Source organism: Rhinopithecus roxellana, chromosome 14, assembly GCF_007565055.1.
Source record: "Rhinopithecus roxellana isolate Shanxi Qingling chromosome 14, ASM756505v1, whole genome shotgun sequence".
Taxonomy (NCBI): Eukaryota; Metazoa; Chordata; class Mammalia; order Primates; family Cercopithecidae; genus Rhinopithecus; species Rhinopithecus roxellana.
In genome coordinates this window covers 124,907,101-124,927,029 of record NC_044562.1, presented here as the reverse complement: position 1 = coordinate 124,927,029, position 19,929 = coordinate 124,907,101, and the positions used below count along the sequence as shown (strand labels likewise).

At 41.7% G+C, this 19,929-nt stretch overlaps 1 protein-coding gene across 3 annotated transcripts in view; it reads left to right on the top strand.

Annotated features, from left to right (window-relative positions):
- The first annotated feature begins 1,330 nt into the window (after window positions 1–1,330).
- The window catches only part of ACMSD (aminocarboxymuconate semialdehyde decarboxylase), a 63,986-nt gene continuing 45,387 nt past the window's right edge, over window positions 1,331–19,929 (top strand). For 2 of the 3 annotated variants that reach the window (XM_010367505.2, XM_010367500.2), the window contains exons 1-2: window positions 1,331–1,458; window positions 7,944–7,988. In XM_010367505.2, coding sequence (XP_010365807.1) covers window positions 1,402–1,458; window positions 7,944–7,988 — 102 coding nt within the window. In that variant the 5' untranslated portion in view covers window positions 1,331–1,401. The remainder of the gene's footprint in view (window positions 1,459–7,943; window positions 7,989–19,929) is intronic. The other variant, XM_010367511.1, reaches the window with a different exon arrangement.

Genomic DNA, 19,929 nt, shown 5'->3' with positions numbered 1-19,929 from the left:
GTCCTCTGTGTCACTCATGCTGGGAGCTGGAGGCTGGAGCTGTTCCTATTCGGCCATCTTGCAGCTCACTGAACTTTAAAAAAAAAAGTGGATTTCAAGGATTTCCTTTATTTTCTTTCAAGCTGTCTGTTACAATTTATCCAGAATCTAGCTGAATTACAGAAGGAAGCTTCTTGACTACTCATTTTAGGTATTGTGGAGTCTGAAGTGAAGGGAGCATCCAAGGTATGTTTAAGGGTTTGCCAGGGGACCTGGGGTCCCTTCAACATTTTAAGCTGTCCAGGAAGGGGAAAGGGTAAACACAGAACAATCAAGGACTGTTTTGTTCCAGGCTCTCTTTAGAGGCATGACCATAAGCCCCACTTTCTGTTGTATTGGAAGCCCTCCCTGACTGCTCTGATAACGCTAAATGGAAATGGCTACTATCTTCTTTTCCCTACACTTTAGGCTGTGTACAATTATCTATTACAGGATATATATCATCTTATCTCTCAGTCAACTTTAGATCGTCAGCACATGGCAGTTCTCCATAAGTGTTTGTTAAATACATGAATGAAGCTGGGTGCCGTGACTCTTGCCTGTAATCCCAGCACTTTGGGAGGCCAAGGTAGGTGGATTGCTTGAGCCCAGGAATTCGATACCAACCTGGGCAATACAGTGAGACCACTTCTCAAATTAAAAAACAAAAAAAGGAAAAAAATACATGAATGGATGAGTCCAAGACAAAGGCACTGGAGGACAAAACATATATGAAGATTGGACCCTTTCTGTGATTTAAAAGTAAACACGAAACTTCCGGACAACTTTTCAAGATGCTAAATTTTCATGAACAAGCCAACTGCTAAATATTATTTAAAGATATGGGAGTAACTAACTTAAAAAAGAGCAAAAGCATAAAAACTGGCTGCTTCTGAATCGTGCAAGGAAAGGTAAGAAAAGGTGAGTCAGGGATCTATCCTTTTTCTGCAAAAGCCCTCTACATGGTTTTATTTTTAACTACAAATTATTTAATTACTATGTATAGCTTTATAAAAGTTAAAATATTTAAAATGAAAAATTAGTCAATTTTTGGCCTGCTATAAGTCAAAGCATCCTGCTGTGCTTTTGACCTCATATAGTTGAGTACAGTTCTTTTTTTTTTTTAAGTTTTGTGCTAAGAGTCCTGACTACCAAAGTGTGTTGACCCGAAGCTTGGTTGACAAAGCTTGGTTAACAAATAAACAGAACTTTGAACTTTAATAAGAAAGTTCTAATGGACCTAGACTGGGTTGGGCAGGCCTACTGACTGCTGCCTGAAGGTGGCTGTAAAGAGACTAAGTAAATCAATTAACTCCATAGTTTTCACAAAGGTCTCTTGATATCAAAACTTCTTTCCTTACATGCTTCTCTGATCCTGTGGAGATGAAAATTGACATCCATAGTCATATTCTACCAAAAGAATGGCCAGATCTAAAAAAGGTAATGGTAATTAATTTGCTGAATTATTTCTGAAACTTCTCCAGGGTTGCTCAATGCCTTTCTCTTCTTTATGGAATTAGATGTCTAGTTTATCTGGTTTGGTGGGGGGTGGGGGGAGCTTAAATTATTTGGTAGTTCTGATTTCCTAGTTTTTAAAAATGACTTTTACATTTATTTTGAAAGAATATTGGATTAAAGAAATAAGTGCTTTCTCAGAATCCCTTTTTTCCCTCAAATGAACCATTCTTTAAAATTTCTGGAAAATTTAAGTAAAGCAGATTTACCTTTTTTAAAATCACATATTCAGCTGCTGGGAAGATACATGCCAACCACAGAATTTAAAGTTACAATTTTAAATAAAAGACTATTAAAAATGGAATGTGATCGGTTTCGAGGACTTCTAAAATATATCTCCTTTTCAAAATGTTTAAAATAAGTTTTAGAAGCACCAAGAGATAGCTTTGTGAATTTTTTTTTTTAGTCTATTTTAGGACACTGTTAGGACACTGCCTGAAACCTTTACTTTTTGATGTTCTTTATTCTATAAATCTTTGTCATGAAGAACTAGGAAGTAGGTACATCAAAAAACCCTAGAATAAATGACATGAAACTTTTGCACAGTGACATCTACTAAAAGAGTATTCTTTGTGTTTCTCTAAAGATGGAAATTTCCTTTTGTCATTAAGAACTTTTGAATGAATACAAAAAGAGGAAGGTGAGGAACATGAAGGAAATGTAAAATTGGCTAGAGGCTTGTTCAGGCTTAATATCAGGTTTTACCCAATCTTCAGCATTCTGCCAGTACTTTCACACCACCAATAATGTTTCATCTTTTTTATCCCAAATAAGGGAAAATGAATTAACCCAAACTTGAATTAAATGTGGTTCATCGTACAGGTAGATGAAACTATTTTCTTCTCATAGTTGTCTCATAGAAGAATGTTTATCTTAAGTATTTCTTTGTCCATTGGTATCTTAGGTAAGATGGGTGGTAGAAACCGTGGATTGAAAAATACAAGTGATCTTTGAAAGCCTATCCTATATACAGCTAAGGATAAAAGCTAAACCATTCAACCTGCTCTTCCTAAAAGGACTCTACATGTTGACACAGGAACATGCTGTTCTGAGTGCTGTTGTCCTCTTCATAGTTTACTGAAGTGTAAACCACTTCACAATGTTAATGATTTCATGAAGGGAATGCACCAGTTCCTTTGTGAGAGTGCATCTGCGTTATTTAGAAGCTGCATGCAGTTTCTTACATCGTATGGTGCCCACCACTTTCTGCCCCTCGTTTATGAGTATTTGCCTGATGAATGATGCAATGAACACATTGATTAATTTGTGAACACAAGAAGAAATAGATTATACTCCCTAATCTAAGAGTTTTGGTAAAATCCAAATTTTAGTATTTGGTATTTTAAAATAGCCATAATCTATACGTAGCAAATGGCACTAATTCCTCTGTTACAGCTTTTTTCTCTATTTGAATATGAAAGAACATCCACATGAAATGCTTTGGAAACCACCACGGTGGTCTCTAGAGGACAATGCCCATCTGTACTATCCCACTGAGAGAGTTAGCTAGCATGACCGACCCTCCAAGCAGGGCTCCAAGCTCCAGGGCATACACCTCCTTGTGCAGACAGGATTTTGAGGCTTAGAGAGCTACAGTCTGAATATGTACATCTCCCCCAAAATTCAGGTGAAACCCTAGCCTACAAGGCAATGGTATTAGGAAATGCAGCCTTCTGGGGGTGATTAGGTCATGACAGCAGAGCCCTCATGAATGAGATCAGTGCCCTTATAAAGTAAGCCCAAGGAAGCTTGTTCACCCCTTCTACTACATGAGGGCACAGCAAGAAGGCACCATCTTAGAACCAGAAAGCCAGTTCTCACCAGATCTTGGACTTCCCAGCTTCCAAACTCCCTCTCCTTTCTATCACCAGCTATTGCTTTAAAGAGGGAGAGAAATTTTGTCCCAATAAACCAGGTTTCTTCTTTTTTTATTTTTATGTATTTATTTTTATTTCCATATGCTATTGGGGAACAGGTGGTGTATGGTTATATGAGTAAGTTCTTTAGTGGTGATTTGTGAGATTTTGGTGCACCCATCACCCAAGCAGTATACACTGCACCCAATTTGTGGTCTTTTATCCCTCACCCCCTTCCCACCCTTTCCCCCTGAGTCCCCAAAGTCCATCGTGTCATTCTTATGCCTTTGCATCCTCATAACTTAGCTCCCACTTACGAGTGAGAACATAGGATGTTTGGTTTTTCATTCCAAACCAGGTTTCTTCTTATGTAGTAGTCTCACATGCTGCAAACAGACAGCTGACATTTCATCATCACTATCTACATCATTTTCATCGTTATAGTTATAATACTTCGTACTTCTAGGGAGAGACAGAGGGAGAAATAATTTACATAAACCTTGCAAAATATGCACATAAGATTTACACTATTCACTTGACAGATGAGATGCTTGAGACTCAGAAATGAACCTAGAATCCCAGAGCTATGTGGGGCCACCACAGTCCCTCAAGAGCCTCTCCATCACCACATCCACCTTGAGAAAACTGGCCCAAGAGAGTACGGCTGCTGGAATAACCTTGACCTTCTTATACAATGAAGAGACAGAAAAGTAGAATCAACATGCCTGAAGTGATGGTTAACTAATGATGACAAAGGGCTGGGATTTGAGAAATCTTTTCATTTTCACTTGCTAATAATAATTTTAGTCAGAGTTACAAGTAGGATCCTTGAAAAAAATACATATCTGAAGTATAAAGACAGTGGATTCAGGGATACTTGATCAAATTGTTTCTGATGAATGGGGACCCACACTCTCTGCTATCACAAACAGGAGGTGGGGCCCAAGAAACTGTGGCGAAAGATGTTTCAGGTTGATCTGCAATGGATTATTCACAGCAACAATGAGGATGATACAGTTTCAGCTTTTTCCTCCAGCAAGGCTTTATCGACAGCCTACTGTCTGCCCAATAGTAGGGCTTGCAAAGATTCTTCTAATTATAAATGGAGCAAAAAATTCTGACCTCCAATTTAAAAATCATATAGTTACACCTTCTTTTGTTAGCAATTGCACTTGATCGATACAAGGCTTTAGAAGACAAAATCCTAGACATCATTTGATTTTTAGAAAATCCTTCTGAGGAGATAAATATCTGGTTTCATCACCCAGGAGGCTCATTATTCACCTCATGGAGATGTGATGTCCTCAAGACATTAACAATGGTCATTCAGTTCATCCTCTTTGATTCATATATGTGCATTTCAGAAACATATCTCTTGTATATAAAACTGAATTTCCTGGAATGTTTTCAATTTGCTTTTTATTTGGCATGCTCATAAATGCCTATGAGACACTGGTTATTGTCAGTCAAACACTTTCAGATTGTAGATGCTTCCTGGGGCATATGCTCGGACCAAAACCACTCCCAGGGTCATAAATTTTAGACCCCAGGCTCGGCTCAACCTGGGATGAGAACTGAAGGTCTACGTCGAGCATGGACCTGGAGAAGAATAAAATTGCCCTAAATAAGTTGGGTCTTTGCAAGGGGCCTGTGAGGTAAATTGGCACTTTACACTTTCCAGGAAAGGGAGGGAGGGACACAGAGGGGCAAAGGGCTCCTTTCTTCATGGCTCTCCTTAGTTCTGACCCTAGGGTATTCTATTTGGGGTTGGAATAAGACTGTCACCACTACTGCCACCCCTACCACCATCCCCACTGCTACTGTCACTGCCACCACCATCACCATCAGCCATCATGGGTACTACCACTGCCACCATATTCACTACTTCAGCCACACCACTACAACTACCTCACTCCCTCCACCATGCAATTAGTGCCGCCACCGTCACCACCATCACCACCAGCATCACTGTTAGCATGAATGAATGAAGCCCTGTCCACTGGCCAGGCCTGGTGTCAGCAGCTTTATATGCACTATCTCACTTAATTCCCCTGAAAACTTATGTCCCAGCCACTCCTGTTAGCCTCATTTTTATTAATACACATAGGGCAACACTGACTTGGAGACATTTCACACCAACAAAGTCAAGTGCCTTGTAAGTGACTTGTTGCATGTGGGAGGATCCCTCTGCTCTGCCTTTCCTACCTCCCTGCCCTTCCCCAAATGGAATGCTTCTCTACCTGCTAACATATGGGTTAGAGTTCCTTACAGAATTATGAAAAAGTAACAAAGAAAGAGAGTGAGGAAGAAGGGGGAGAAAGCAGGCAGTAGAGAAAGAAGGAAATAAAACCCTTTCTTCTACATGAAGGATAAAAGTTCAATGGCAAATTTCCAGTTTAAGAGCACAGTCTTAAGTTTACTCTAAAGTGTAACTGATCCATCCCTCCCCCAACATATCTCTCTTGGCAGCTTTTTCCAGGGGAAAAGAAGGAAAAAGTACAAAGGTATTGAATGTATGAAGGGCGAAAGCAGGGGTTGGGGGCATAAGCAAAGGAGAGGCTGGGTGCAGGGAGGAGAAGCTGAGTTTCGGCCGACAGTCTCCCTTGCCTGCCCAGCCTCCAAAACCAAGTCTGCTGATGTCACTGGGGAGGAAACAGAAGATAGATTTCTAAAGGTAATATGATTATTTGGGGCTAGGACTCAAGAACAGACCTTTTACCTGGGTAGAATAAGACTGGTATAGAATTAATCCAAACCTTACGAAGCTGTTGAGGCAGACCCCAGGCACAGACACAGACACACAAACACCTCTATGCTGCACTGTGGCCCAGGCCCAGACCTTCCCCTCAGTCTAGAGGTGAAGGGAGCTAAGAAAGGGGTCCACCAAGACCTGACTCCCTACAGACAACTTCCCTGCACTGCAGCATGAGAATCAACTGCTGTACCCTGGCCTCATCCAGCCACAACAAACGAGAGGTTGAGCTGATGTTCAGCTTGCTTTACTCGCTGACCCATCACCGCTGACCAACTCAGAGTCATTAAGGAGCTCCCTTATGTAGCTATCTCCTGCCTTCATTCCTTCCCTCTGACACCACACTGTGACAGCCATGCAGGAAGCGTGGAAATCCTGAACACTAGAAGATCCTCTCCAATCTGACCCCGGGACTACCTTTTCGATGTCCCTCCCAATACCGCAGCCCAAGGTGTGAAGTCAGCTCCCTCCCCAAGGCCCCCAGAGCACCTGTACATCACGGTCACAGTGCGTCTCACATGCGATGATGTGGCCCTTTGATTCCTTGCCTACCCCAGCCTTAACCTCCCAAGACTCTGCTCCACATGGGCTGGAACTGTCCTTCCCTTTTATTTTCTCTTCCTTAGTAAGACTTGTCATAGATGGGACTCCATGAAAGCGTGAAGAAGGAATAATGATATGATGCAGTATGATATATGATAAAGCCAGTAGTTATTTGAGTCATACTTACCTATGTTTTCAGTCGGTGGCTTTCCACAGTTTTTATGCATGATTCCCAGGCAGAAATCTATTTTACACTGTGACTCAGTACAAACATTTACATACATTAAATGGGAAGAAAAAATGTTATGAAACCATTACTGACTACATGGGAGACATTCTAATTTATTCTATTCCTTTCCATTCCTTTACTCTATGTTTTCCAAGAAGCAGACCCTGAGACAAGGATTCAGATACAAGTAGTTTGCTTTGGAGGTGATCCCAGGAAACACCACTAGAGTGAGGAAGTGAGACAGGGAAAACAGGGAAGCCAGTGAAAGGTTTGCATTCCAGAGCAAAATGTGTGCCTCATCTCTGCGTTATCCAGACCGAGGGGTGGGGTACGGTGTGTTCAGTGTATTTATATACAACTCCCTCAATTATCTGTTAAGGGCTGTTGGGCCGAGGGGATGCAGGGAGCTAATTTCATAGTATTTCTTACCTGCTAGGTTGGCTTGATCAAAGCAGGTTCCCAGGGAAAGCCCTCAGCCAATGAAATGCAGGCGCTGGCTGATGAAGGTGGGCTGGTATGCACAGAAGTGTCAAAGCGAAGGGATGCGAGCGGGACACCAACAGCATCTGCTACATATATGATTTCCTGTTTTAAAATGTTTGAGTCCCTATCCACTAAACTGATATCACAATCTACTCATGGATTGCAACGCAGAGTTTGAAAAGCAGTGTATTTCCTAAAGAGTGGTCCTTAGGGGCGATGTACTCCTGGTAACCTGTGACATGATTTTAGGTGGTACATGAACAATGTTTTTTCATGTTAATCTTCATTTAAAAAATTAAAACTGAATTAGGGGAAAAGATAAAACCGGCACTGCTGAGATAACAGAATTTTCTTCTTGTGTAAATATATTGAAGGAAAAATGTAAGTGAATTTAATTGTAAATACTAAATAGGCGATACATGGGTATGGGGGAAATGGGAAGGCAATGCTTGAAAGGTGGAGCTCAGGATCCTCTGCGCTAAGCATGCCCCTTGATTGCAGCCTGGTCTTTGCTCTTTGACTCTAACTGTGCTTCTCCCCACTGCAGAGGTTCGGCTATGAAGGCTGGGTGCAGCTCCAACACCACAGCAAGGTGAGTTTCTTCCAAAGCATGAACATCAGTAGGACTCAGGGACAGCTAAGCCATGGGATACCTCACTACAGGCTGGGCCTCCAGGGAACCCCACTCTTCTGCCTGTGCATTAGCTTTGTTGTAGGCAAGGGAACAGCACTGAGATTTCTCAGAATAATTGGGAAAAATGAGGTGACTTCAAAGAGTAGTATTTAGGAAGATAAAATTGGAATTTGAGAACCCATCAAAAAGTCTCTCTCTCTCTCTCTCTCTCTTTCACTCCTCCCCCCACCACCAACCAATTTCAGCATTTATTGCTCTGCCTCAAGGAAGTGACCTAGTGCTCTCTATCAGTTATTACAGTACATTAAGGCTGACCAAATAAATGGGACAGTTAGGTTTGAGCCTAAGCTGGAAAAATTAAACAATGGAGACAAAGGAGAGAAGACAGTGTTATTAAGGGTTGAGTTTGGTAAGAGGAAAAAGCAAAAAGAAGGCGGCTGTGGGCAAAGCCCTCTAGAAATAATGAGGCCCAAGAGTGAGCTGGGAGTCTAGATCTGCCCAGGGTGTGGGTCTGATTTCATTTTCAGAGGCATCATACGTCCTCTTCGAGTTCAGAAGTAATATTCTTGAGCTTCCAGCTGGCATACAGACATAACTAATGCAGGCTCTGGAGGACTTGTGGTCTGGAAATCCAGTTAATGTGCAGAGTTAACCCAACGCAGCATGGAAAGGTTAGGACTCCCTTTACATCAGGTTCTAAGGGGCAGAGATTTGGGCACCAAGGATCAGAGAAGGCCTTCTGAAGGAAATGATGCCCATCCCACATCTCAAAGCAGGTGGGAGGCTTGCCCAGGGAATGAGGAAACCATGTTCTAGGAAAAAAGAAAGGGAACAAAGGCATGAAATATTAAACATATGTGAGCTCAGAAGCACTCAGCTATGGATGTTACCAGCATTTCTCAAACTGTGGTCCCACAACCAGCAGGTTCACCATCACCTGGGAACTTGGGAGAAATGCAAATTCTCAAGCCCTGCCCCAGGCCTACCAAATCAGAACTCTAGAGGTAGGGCAAGCAACTTGTTTTAACAAGCCTCCTGGTGATGCTGATGCAGAGTCAAGGGTTTTTTTAATTAGCAATTTCTTTAAAGACAGGGTCTCGCTCTATTGCCCAGCTGGAGGGTAGTGATGCAATCACAGCTCACTCACAGCCTCCAACTCCGAGGCTTAAGTGATCCTCCCACCTCAGCTTCCCAAGCAGCTGAGACTACAGGTGCACACCACCATGTCCAGCTAACTACTTTTTTATTTTTTAGACCAGGGGTCTCACATGTTGCCCAGGCTGACCTCAAACTCCGGGCCTCAAGTGGTCCTCCCACTTCAGCCTCCCAAAGTAGCGCATTCAAGTTTGAGAACCACTGGCTCTCACATGTTCATTCACTGACTCACTACTTTTTATTGAAACTCGTTGTGTCAGGCCCACCAACCTAGACACTGGGAATATGCTGGTGAACAAGACAGACATAGTCCCTGCTCTGATGGTGCTCAGATTCTAGGGGTCACGAGTCAACATGATCAATTCAGAGAATGGAATATAAAGCAGTGATGTGATAGAGAGCAAGAGGCTGGCTGGTCAGTGACCTGGCAAAGGCTCTGAAGATGAGAAGGGAACACTTGGAAAAGTGTTCCTGGCTGGGGGAACAGCAGTTGCAAAGGCCACCAACTGGTAAAGAGTTTATGTGTTCAAGGAACAGAAAGGAAGGCAATGTGGCTGAAATGCAGTGAAAGGGGGAGACAGTAGGAAACGGGCTGGCAAGGTAGGCAGAGGCCTGGACACATGGGGACTTGCAGGGCATGCTAAAGAGTCTGGATTGCATTCTCAAAATAATGAAAATTCTTCAGAGGGTCTTAGTGGCTTTAAAAGACCACTTTGGTTGCTCTGTGGAGAACACATAGATGCAGACAAGAGTAGGGAGAGCGAAGAAGCAGCAAGAAGATGGAGAGGAAGCCAGAAACCTCATCAGACAGGGTCATGAAGGATTTAGGGGTTTAGGCCCCGAAATGAGCTTAGGGCTTTGAACTTGATCCTGAAGATAGTGGGGAACCATTGAAGAGTTTTTTGGGATATATATATATATATATACACACACACTTTAAGTTATGGGATCCATGTGCTGAACATGCAGATTTGTGGTTCACTGCACCCATCAACCCGTCGTCTACATTAGGTATTTCTCCTAATGCTATCCCTCTCCTAGCCCCCTACCCCCTGACAGGCCCCAGTGTGTGATGTTTCCCTCCCTGTGTCCATGTGTTCTCATTGTTCAACTCCCGCTTATGAAAGAGAACATGCAGTGTTTGGTTTTCTGTTCCTGTGTTAGTTTGCTGAGAATGGTTTCCAGCTTCATCCATGTCCCTGCAAAGGACATGAACTCATCCTTTTATATGGCTGCATAGTATTCCATGGTGTATATGTGCCACTTTTTTTTTTTTTTTTTTTTTTTTTTTTTTTGAGATGGAGTATCGCTCCTGTCACACAGGCTGGAGTGCAATGGCACAATCTCGGCTCACCGCAACCTCTGCTTCCCGGGTTCAAGTGATTCTCCTGCCTCAGGCTCCCAAGTAGCTGGGATTACAGGCACACACCACCACACCCAGCTAATTTTGTATTTTTAGTAGAGACAGGGTTTCTCCATGTTGGTCAGGAGGGTCTCGAGCTCCCAACCTCAGGTGATCCCACCGCCTCGGACTTCCAGAGTGCTGGGATTACAGGCGTGAGCCATTGCACCCAGCTGGCCACATTTTCTTTATCCAGTCTATCATTGATGGGCATTTGGGTTGGTTCCAAGTCTTTGCTATTGTGAATAGTGCTGCAGTAAACATACCTGTGCATGTGTCTTTATAGTAGAATAATTTATAATCCTTTGGGTATATACCCAGTAATGAGATTGCTGAGTCAAACGGTATTTCTGGTTCTAGATCCTTGAGGAATTGCCACACTGTCTTCCACAATGCTTGAACTAACTTACACTCCCACTAACAGTATAAAAGCATTCCTATTTCTCCACATCCTCTTCAGCATCTGTTGTTTCCAGACTTTTTAATGATCGCCATTCTAACTGGCTATCATTAGTTAGAATGGTATCTCATTGTGAGATGATATCTCATTGTGGTTTTGATTTGCGTTTCTCTAATGACCAGTGATGATGAGCTCCTTTTCATGTTTGTTGGGTGCATAAATGTCTTCTTTTGAGAAGTGTCTGTTCACATCCTTTGCCCACTTTTTGATGGGGTTGTTTTTTTCTTGTAAATTTGTTAAAGTTCCCTATAGATTTGGGATATTAGCCCTTTGTCAGATGGATAGATTGCAAAAGTTTCCTCCCATTCTGTGGGTTGCCTATTCACTCGGATAATCATTTATTTTGCTGTGCAGAAGCTCTTTAGCTTAATTAGATCCCATTTGTCAATTTTGACTTTTGTTACCATTGCTTCTGGTGTTTTAGTCATGAGGTCTTTGCCCATGCCTATGTCCTGAATGGTATTGCCTAGGTTTTCAAGAGTTTTAAACCTCACTGTCTCTGAGGCAGTTCGTCCTCACCTTCTTCAGTGTGTCCACTAAGTGCCAATTCAAACACTGTGCTTCACTTCTCCCATTCAAAATGCTGGTTTCTAGACCAGGATCTGATGCTCTAAGCTGGCCTCAAGTGTCTCCGATGGAAAGTATGATGTGAATGGAGCTGACTGCAAAGCAGCTAGGAAGCCCCAGCGGCAGGGACAGGGAGCTGCAATTTTTTCTTATTCCATGTCCCTGTCTTCAGTTTGTCCTTCAATAGTGGATTTGAATGGACTTCATTTCATTTTAATACCAAGAAATTTCATAAACTTAGTAGCCAAATCTCCAAAAGAAAACAAAAAGGAAATATTTTCCAGTCACATCTACTGACTTATTTATTTCCAGCAAAATTTGATACAATGGTAATCAAATAGGACAAAAGAGTAACACACTCCCTCTCTCTCAAAAACAAAACAAAGCAAACCAAAACAGACTCAGTCTGTATTTTTCATAATTACAGTTGTCAGGGATTCGAGTCCATAGAAAACAATATGCAAATGTAAATGATATGCAAATGTATGTAATTATGCAAATCAGGCTGAGAGCGATGAGAAAATCCAGGATTTGGGATTTGAAAATAATTCTTACTCTCCTATGTTCCTCTAGTGAAGAAATATTTTCTGCCCCCAGGATTGGCTTACCCTGGAGATTCCTGTTCTCTTAAAGGTCTTTCCAAAACATTTCTCTGGTTTGCCCCATTTCTCTTCTTAACTCTTGGTTTTTCAGTGTTCCCCAAACAAATTGAGGGGTAGTCATTTGTCATGACAAAGCCTTGCTCAGAATTGAAAAACATTATTTGTCTTTTGGTTGAATATTTATAAAAGTATAAGTAGCAGGCCAGTCCTTGGTTTGTATGACAACCTGCCAGGAGCTGCATGGGGTGGGGGCAGAATTGTGCCGTGATGGCAAAGACATCTGGGAGCATTTTAAAGCCTCCGACCCAGGAGGGTAGACACGGGCCTGCTTCAAAGCTGTAGGTCAACAGCATCTAGAAACACACAATGAGTTCGTCCCAGGGCCTTGGGAACACACACACACACAAAAAAAAACACACGCAAACATTTACATCACACTTAGGATTTTTACATACATAATTGTCAGATCCCTCACTCTTATGGACCATATTTGTGTTCCCCCACCCCAAATTCATATGTCAAAGTACTAACCCCTTTAAAAATGAGATAGATTGTAAAACAAAATAGCAGAATACACTGCTTATGGCAAGAATAAATATTGTTTCATAAAACTTCTGTCTCAGTTTGTGTCTATACAAATAGATATATATGGGTATTCTCAATGACAATGAAAAATATAGCTTTTTCTTTTTTTTTTTTTTTTTTTTTGAGATGGAGTGTCGCTCTTATTGCCCAGGATGGAGTGCAACGGTGCCATCTCGGCTCACTGCAACCTCCATCTCCCGGGTTCAAGTGATTCTCCTGCCTCAGCCTTCAAAGTAGCTGGGATTACAGGCATGCGTCACCATGCCTGGCTAATTTTGTATTTTTAGTAGAGATGGGGTTTCACCATGTTGGTCAGGCTGGTCTCTAACTCCTGACCTCAAGTGATCCACCTGCCTCAGCCCCCCGAAGTGCTAGGATTACAGGCGTGAGCCAACGCGCCCAGCCGAAAAATAGATTTCTTAATGTGGAGTCACAGCCAAAACGGGCTGAAAGCCATTGATCTTGTCCAATACTTTCAGATGTTTTCACTTTTAAGAATAATTTATTATTATTATTATGTAAGTAATATTTGACTAAATGCTCCTTTTTAGATTCAAGCCGTTAGAGATAAAGCTACAATTCTCTTGGACCAGCACTCCCTGTTCTCAAAAGTACTTTTTTAAAAAATAATTTCAACTTTTATTTTAAGTTCAGAGGATATATATGCAGGTTTGTTATCTGGGTATATCGAGTGATGCTGAGGTTTAGGGGTACGATTGATCCTGTCACCCAGGTGGTGAGCATAGTAACCACCGGAAATGATCAGTTTCTCAGGCCTTGTCCCCTCCCTCCCAGCCCCCCATAGTCCCCAGTGTCTATTGTTGTCATCTATATGTCCATGTAAACCCAATGTTTAGCTTCCATTTCTAAGTGAGAACATGCAGTATTTGGTTCTGTTCCCATGTTAATCTGATTAGGACAATGGCCTCCAGGTGCATCTGTGTTCTGCAAGGCTATGACTTTATTTTTATGGCTGCATAGTATTCCATGGTGTATATGTAACATACATGGAATACTACATTCCTTTATCCAGTTCATTATTATGGGCACCTAGGTTGATTCCATGTCTTTGCTATTGTGAATAGTGCTATGATGAACATACAGGTGCATGTGTCTTTTTGGCAGAACAATTTATATTCCTCTATATATATACCCAGTAATAGGATTGCTAGGTTGAATGGCAATTTTAAGTTCTTTGAGAAATCTCCAAACTGCTTTCCACAGTGGCTGAACTAATTTACATTCCTACCAATAGTGTAGGAGCATTCCCTTTTCTTTTTTTTTTCTTTTTTTGAGAAGGAGTTTCACTCTCGTCCAGGCTGCAGTGCAGTGGCGTGATCTCAACTTACCGCAACTTCTGCCTCCCAGGTTCAAGCGATTCTCCTGCCTCAGCCTCCCAAGTAGCTGGGACTACAGGCACGTGCCACCACACCCGGCTAATTTTTGTATTTTTAGTAGAGATGGGGTTTCACCATGTTGGCCAGGCTGGTCTCAAATTCCTGACTTCAGGTGATTCACCCACCTTGACCTCCCAGAGTGCTGGGATTACAGGCGTGAACCACTGCGCCTAGCTCACATTCCCTTTTGTCTACAGCCTCACCAGCATCTGTTCTTTTCTGACTTTTTAATAATGGCCATTCTGACTGGTGTGAGATGGTATCTCACTGTGGTTCTGATTTGCATTTCTCTTACGATCAGTGATGTGCATTTTTTCATGTTTGTTGGTCACTTGTATATCTTCTCAAAGGAATTCCTATTAACAGTTTGGTGGATATCTTCCCAGATCTTCTCCTATGGTTTTACTTAAATATGAATGCACCTTTAAAAATGACAGAATATTGTTAGTATGTGATAGGTCTGGTTTTTAAAGCTAGATGAATTGGGTTCCAAATAGAAAACAAATGGACACTTAAATTAGACTATTTTGAGAAGAGTTCATACAGAGACTATTTATAAAGGTGTAAATGTGAGGAAGTTTTACAGAGGTAGGCAGGAGTTAGATCATGCAGGGCCTTGCAGGCCAGGTTAAGGAGTTTGGATTTTACCTTCAGGGAAATCGGAATCCATTCAAGAGTTTTAAGTGGGGCAGTGACAAGATCTGAGATGGGGTGGCTCACACCTGTAATCCCAGCACTTTGGGAGGCATAGGAGGGCAAATCACTTGAGGCCAGGAGTTCAAGACCAGCTTGGCCATCACAGCAAAACCCCATCTCTACTAAAAATACAAAAATAAGTCAGGTGTGGTGGCGGGCGCCTGTAAACCCAGCTACTCGGGAGGCTGAGGTGGAAGAATCCCTTGAACCCAGGAGGCAGAGATTGCAGTGAGCCGAGATCGTACCACTGCACTTCAGCCTGGGCGACAGAGAGAGACTCCATCTCAATTAAAAAAAAAAAAAAAAAGGGAAGACAAGAAAATACATGTCTGATGATACATGCAGTATCAGATATTTGAAATACCAGCCATATTTGGGCTTGTTTGGGGATAGTATGAGAATTAGAACTCAAAAGTCAGAAGTTCACAGGTTAGGTTCCCTAGGAATCAGACTCTAAGATGAAGTTCTGGCTTTAAAAATATAAAAGATGTATTTAAAGTGTGTTATCTGGATAGTAATAGTTGCATGGAGGAATTCTTTAAAAAAAAAACAAACTTGATTTTATTTTGAGAGTTTAGGAAAAAATGAGACTGGGCTCTGGTTGTGTAAATTAAAGCAGCTTGCCCCCATTACTTGGTTATTAGTTTAGTTTAAGATCTTGGTTAATGCTGAGGTCGAGGTTAAAAAACAGGACCCAAGAAATCCCTGTTTCCTCCTCCAGCAACAAGTGCTGACCCCGAGGCAAATCCACAGCCTTGCCTGAATGTAAAGCAACAGAGATCAGGGATTGATTCCTTACAATGGCTGTCAGCTCTCAAAATTCCGGCTGAAAAAAAAAAAAAAAAGCAATGAGAATTGGGGGCTTATCATAGGGGCTCAGCTGCTCTGCAGTGATTTTTACTCAGAAAGAGTTCTACCGACTTGCTACCGTTCATTTTTCTTACCATGGATCCAGCATGAAGGATGTGAAAAAGCGAAGTTTGGTAAGTCTGCTTTCCCTGCTATGTAATGAGAGGCACTCCCTGCCCCTAAAAGATCAAACTCTTTAGGAAATTACAGTAATTAACTTTAGCCTACTACGTAGACACCAATCACCAAATATCAGCCTTGTGAGATGGAAAATGGCTTCATAAACCGGGGCTCTATACCAACTAAGCATATGGCCTTGGAGAAGTCACTGCACCTCGTGGACTTATTGGTAAAATGCAAGGGCTGAACTAAATAATCTATTGCAGCTTTAAGATACTCTGCTTTGTTTGAAATCAAAACTTACTCAGGTATCTCCCACAGAAACCCAATTTCCTCCCTTGCAGTTGATAATACGTGGTAAAATCTGGCTGTTATTTACTGAGCGTGCTCTCTGGCCTGGTGCTAAGTTCTTTACATTCTATAATTGAATCTTCTTTATCAATGTTCTTAATTGCAAACAACAGAATTCACTCTAGCTAGTTTAATTAGAAAAGCAGCTCACAGAGTTCCTGTGAGGGCCAGAGATCAAGCTCTGAGGGCTGTGCTAACATGATCAATGTCCACATTCACCTGGTGAGCTGCTTCAGCAAGGATGCAAGTGTTGCCACTCCCAGTCGTGGACAGCATGCTCAGCTAATGCTGCCAAGGCTGGAGACTAGAAGCTTTGCCTCTGCTGCTCCAGTCATGTTCAACATCTTAGACAACACCCCTGTCTACAGGTGGACTCTGCATAGTCCCTACTTCCTCACATTGCTCACTTCCAGGTCAAAGTTAAATGCACGGGTGGGTGCATATAATTGGCAAAGCCCAGAGCACATGCCAGTGCCCTGTTACAAGGAAGACTAGGAAAGCATATTTTGGATTCTACCTCAAGAAAGCAGAATGTATAATTGTGAACATTTCTTCACACATAGGATGTGTTCCAAGGGCGCTGGATGGCCACAAGCATGACAAGTATAATGATCCACATTTTACAGATAGAAAAAGTGAAGCTTAAACTTAGAGGGCCCATAACTTCACTAGTCAGTGCTGCTAGTAAGTAATTTAATGAGATTTAAACCCAGAGCTGTCTGAATGCAAAGACTGTGCTCTTTGGCACTCTGCTATACTGGGTATTTTTATGGTGATTAAGCTTTCCCAGCAAGGAGCAAAAATAAATAAAAGCTCCAATTTGACAAATCAAAGTTTGTTTCTTAACTTTTTTTTTTCACCATCACCGCTCTCCTCTCCCCTCTTCGCCAAATGAAAAGACATGTGTTCCTATGTCCTATTTGTGCAATCATTATCAGTCAGGACTCTTGCTTGCAGGCAACAGAAATCAACAACCATTAGTGTAAGAAGAAAAGATATTTGTTGAAATATTTTAAGCCCCTCAAGAATTACAAAGTATCTGTGGAATCAAGCTCAGAAAACTTGCAGAAACTCAGGGAATTCCCATGATTGAAGCCACAGCCAAGGCAACACCACAGGAACAGCCTGGCTAGGGGGCCGCTGCCCCAGCTGGATACTGCCCCCAACACCACTGCCAATAGCCACTGTACATGGCCACTACTGGAATCACTGGCAGAATAAATTCAACTCTTCCTGGTTTTTTGCATCACTTAATGCAAAACCAAGCATTGATTAGCCAAGCTTGGGGCAGGGAGAGCAAGTATTTGGCCTTCTGCAGAGGGAGGCTAGGCCCTGCCTCCACCAAGACTCCTGCAGGAGACTCCCCAACTTAGGAAGTGGTTCAGATGCTGGCATGGTAAACAGAGGATCGGAGCTGAAGCACATCAGTCTTGGTGTCATGATGTCAGAGACCCACCTCTGCTAGTGTGTGGACACCTGTCACAATTACACATGTCAACTTGCTCACTGACCTGTTCCCCAACCCTGAGAAATCAAATGTGGATCTGAGGTCTTCCTCATTTATGTGCAAAGTGAACAGGCTACAGCACTTAAAGGTGAAAAGTGTCCAGCCTTCTTCATGCAGGAGATGGGGAAGGTCTTGTCTATGGAGTAGAAGGATGAAGGCTTGGATGCAACTCATGATCAAGCCAAGAGGAGGAGAAGGAGGAGGGCAGTGGACTCCACCAAGCACAGCTCAAAGCCTTTGATCATCGCACACCCGCATGGACATTCTATGCGGCCCAAAGGTAACCTTGAGGCCCTGAAGCACCACCAAAGGTGGTGTGCCCTCAAAGCAGAGGAACACTGTCTAGCCCCTAATTAGCTATACAACATTAATAACAATCATAATAACTAACACTTATGTGTCAGATACTCCACTAAGTGCTTTATATGGATTATCTTATTTCATGCTCACATGATCCCTTTAATGTAAGTCACATTAATTTTTTAAGGTAAGTCATTATCATCCCTATTTTAAAGATAAACAAATGGAAGCTCGAAGATATTGTTTAACTCGCTCAAGATCACACAGTAAGTGGCAGAACAAGAATTTGAATTCAGGTAATTTTATTTCCAGGGCCTGCCCTAGTTCTTTCCCTTTTCTTTAGGAATCACAAACTGGAGGCCCAACGTAGATGCCACTGCCATGTTCTGCACAACCATTTAGTTTGGCCCCCTGCTCTGAGTGTTAAAAACTTGTGTGTTCCGTAATGGCTGTACCAGTTACCAAATAAGAGTATACAAGGGTTCCCTTTTCTCCACATCCTTGTCAACACTTATTATATTTTGTCTTTTTGATAACAGCCACCCTAACAAGTATGAGATCTCATTTCTCAATGATTAGTGAAGTCAAGTATTTTTTCATATGCCTGTTGGCCATTTGTATGTCTATTTCAGGTCCTTTGCTCATTTCTTCACCCAGTTATTTGTTTTCTTGCCATTGAGTTCTTTAAGTTCCTTATGTAGTTTGGATAGTAACTCCTTATCAGATATATGGTTACACAAATATTTTCTCCTGTTCCATAAACTGTCTCTCTACTCTGTTGATTGTTTCCCTTGCTGTGCAAAAGGTTTTTAGGTTCTCCAGCTTTGTTCTGTTTGCTCCAAATTGCCTTGACTATTTGAGATCTTTTGCGGCTTACATGAAATTTATGAGTTTTTTTTTTTCTATTTCTGTAAAAATGTCGTTGGAATTTTGGGAGGCATTTTATCAAATCTATAGATTGTTTTGAGTAATATGGACATTTAAACAATATCAATTTTTCAATCCATGAACATGTTTTTCCATTTGTCTGTGTCTTCTTTAATTTTTTCATCAATGTATTATAGTTTTCAGATCTTTCACCTTTTTGGTTCGATTCATTCCTGAGTATTTTTAAATACTATTTTAAATGGGATTGCCTGAGGCTGGGAACAGTGGCTCAAGCCTATAATACCAGCACTTTGGGAGACCAAGGCCAGCAGATCATAAGATCAGAAGTTCAAGACTAGCCTGGCCGACATGATGAAACCCATCTCTACTAAAAACACAAAAATTAGCCGGGCATGGTGGCGCATGTCTGTAATCCCAGCTACTTGGGAGGCCAAGGCAAGAGAATAGCTTGAACCCGGGAGGCGGAAGCTGCAGTGAGCCGAGATCATACCACTGCACTCCAGTCTGGGCAACAGAACAAGACTCTGTCTTGAGAAATAAATAAATAAATAATGGGATTGCCTGATATCTTTTGCAGACTGTTAGCATATAGAAATGCTATGGGCCTTTAAATATTAATTTTGTATTCTGCAACTTTACCCAATTTATTAGTTTAACAGTTTTTTGGTGGAATATTTAGGGTTTTCTATATATAAAACCATGTTGTCTGCAAACAGAAACAATTTAACTTCTTTCATTCTGATTTAGATGATTTTTATTTCTTTTTCTTACTTGATTGCTCTGGCTAGAACTTCCTTTGTGATGTTGAGTAGAAGTGGCAAAGGTGAGCCCCCTTGTCATGTTCCTGATCTTAGAGAAAAAGTTTTCAACTTTTCATCATTTTCACCATTGAGTATGATGTTAGCTGTGGGACTGCCATACATAGACTTTATTGTGTTGATAAACAATAAAGTTCACGTATGGCAATCCCACAGCTTTATTCCTTCTATACCTAATTTATTGAGGTTTTTTTAAGTCATA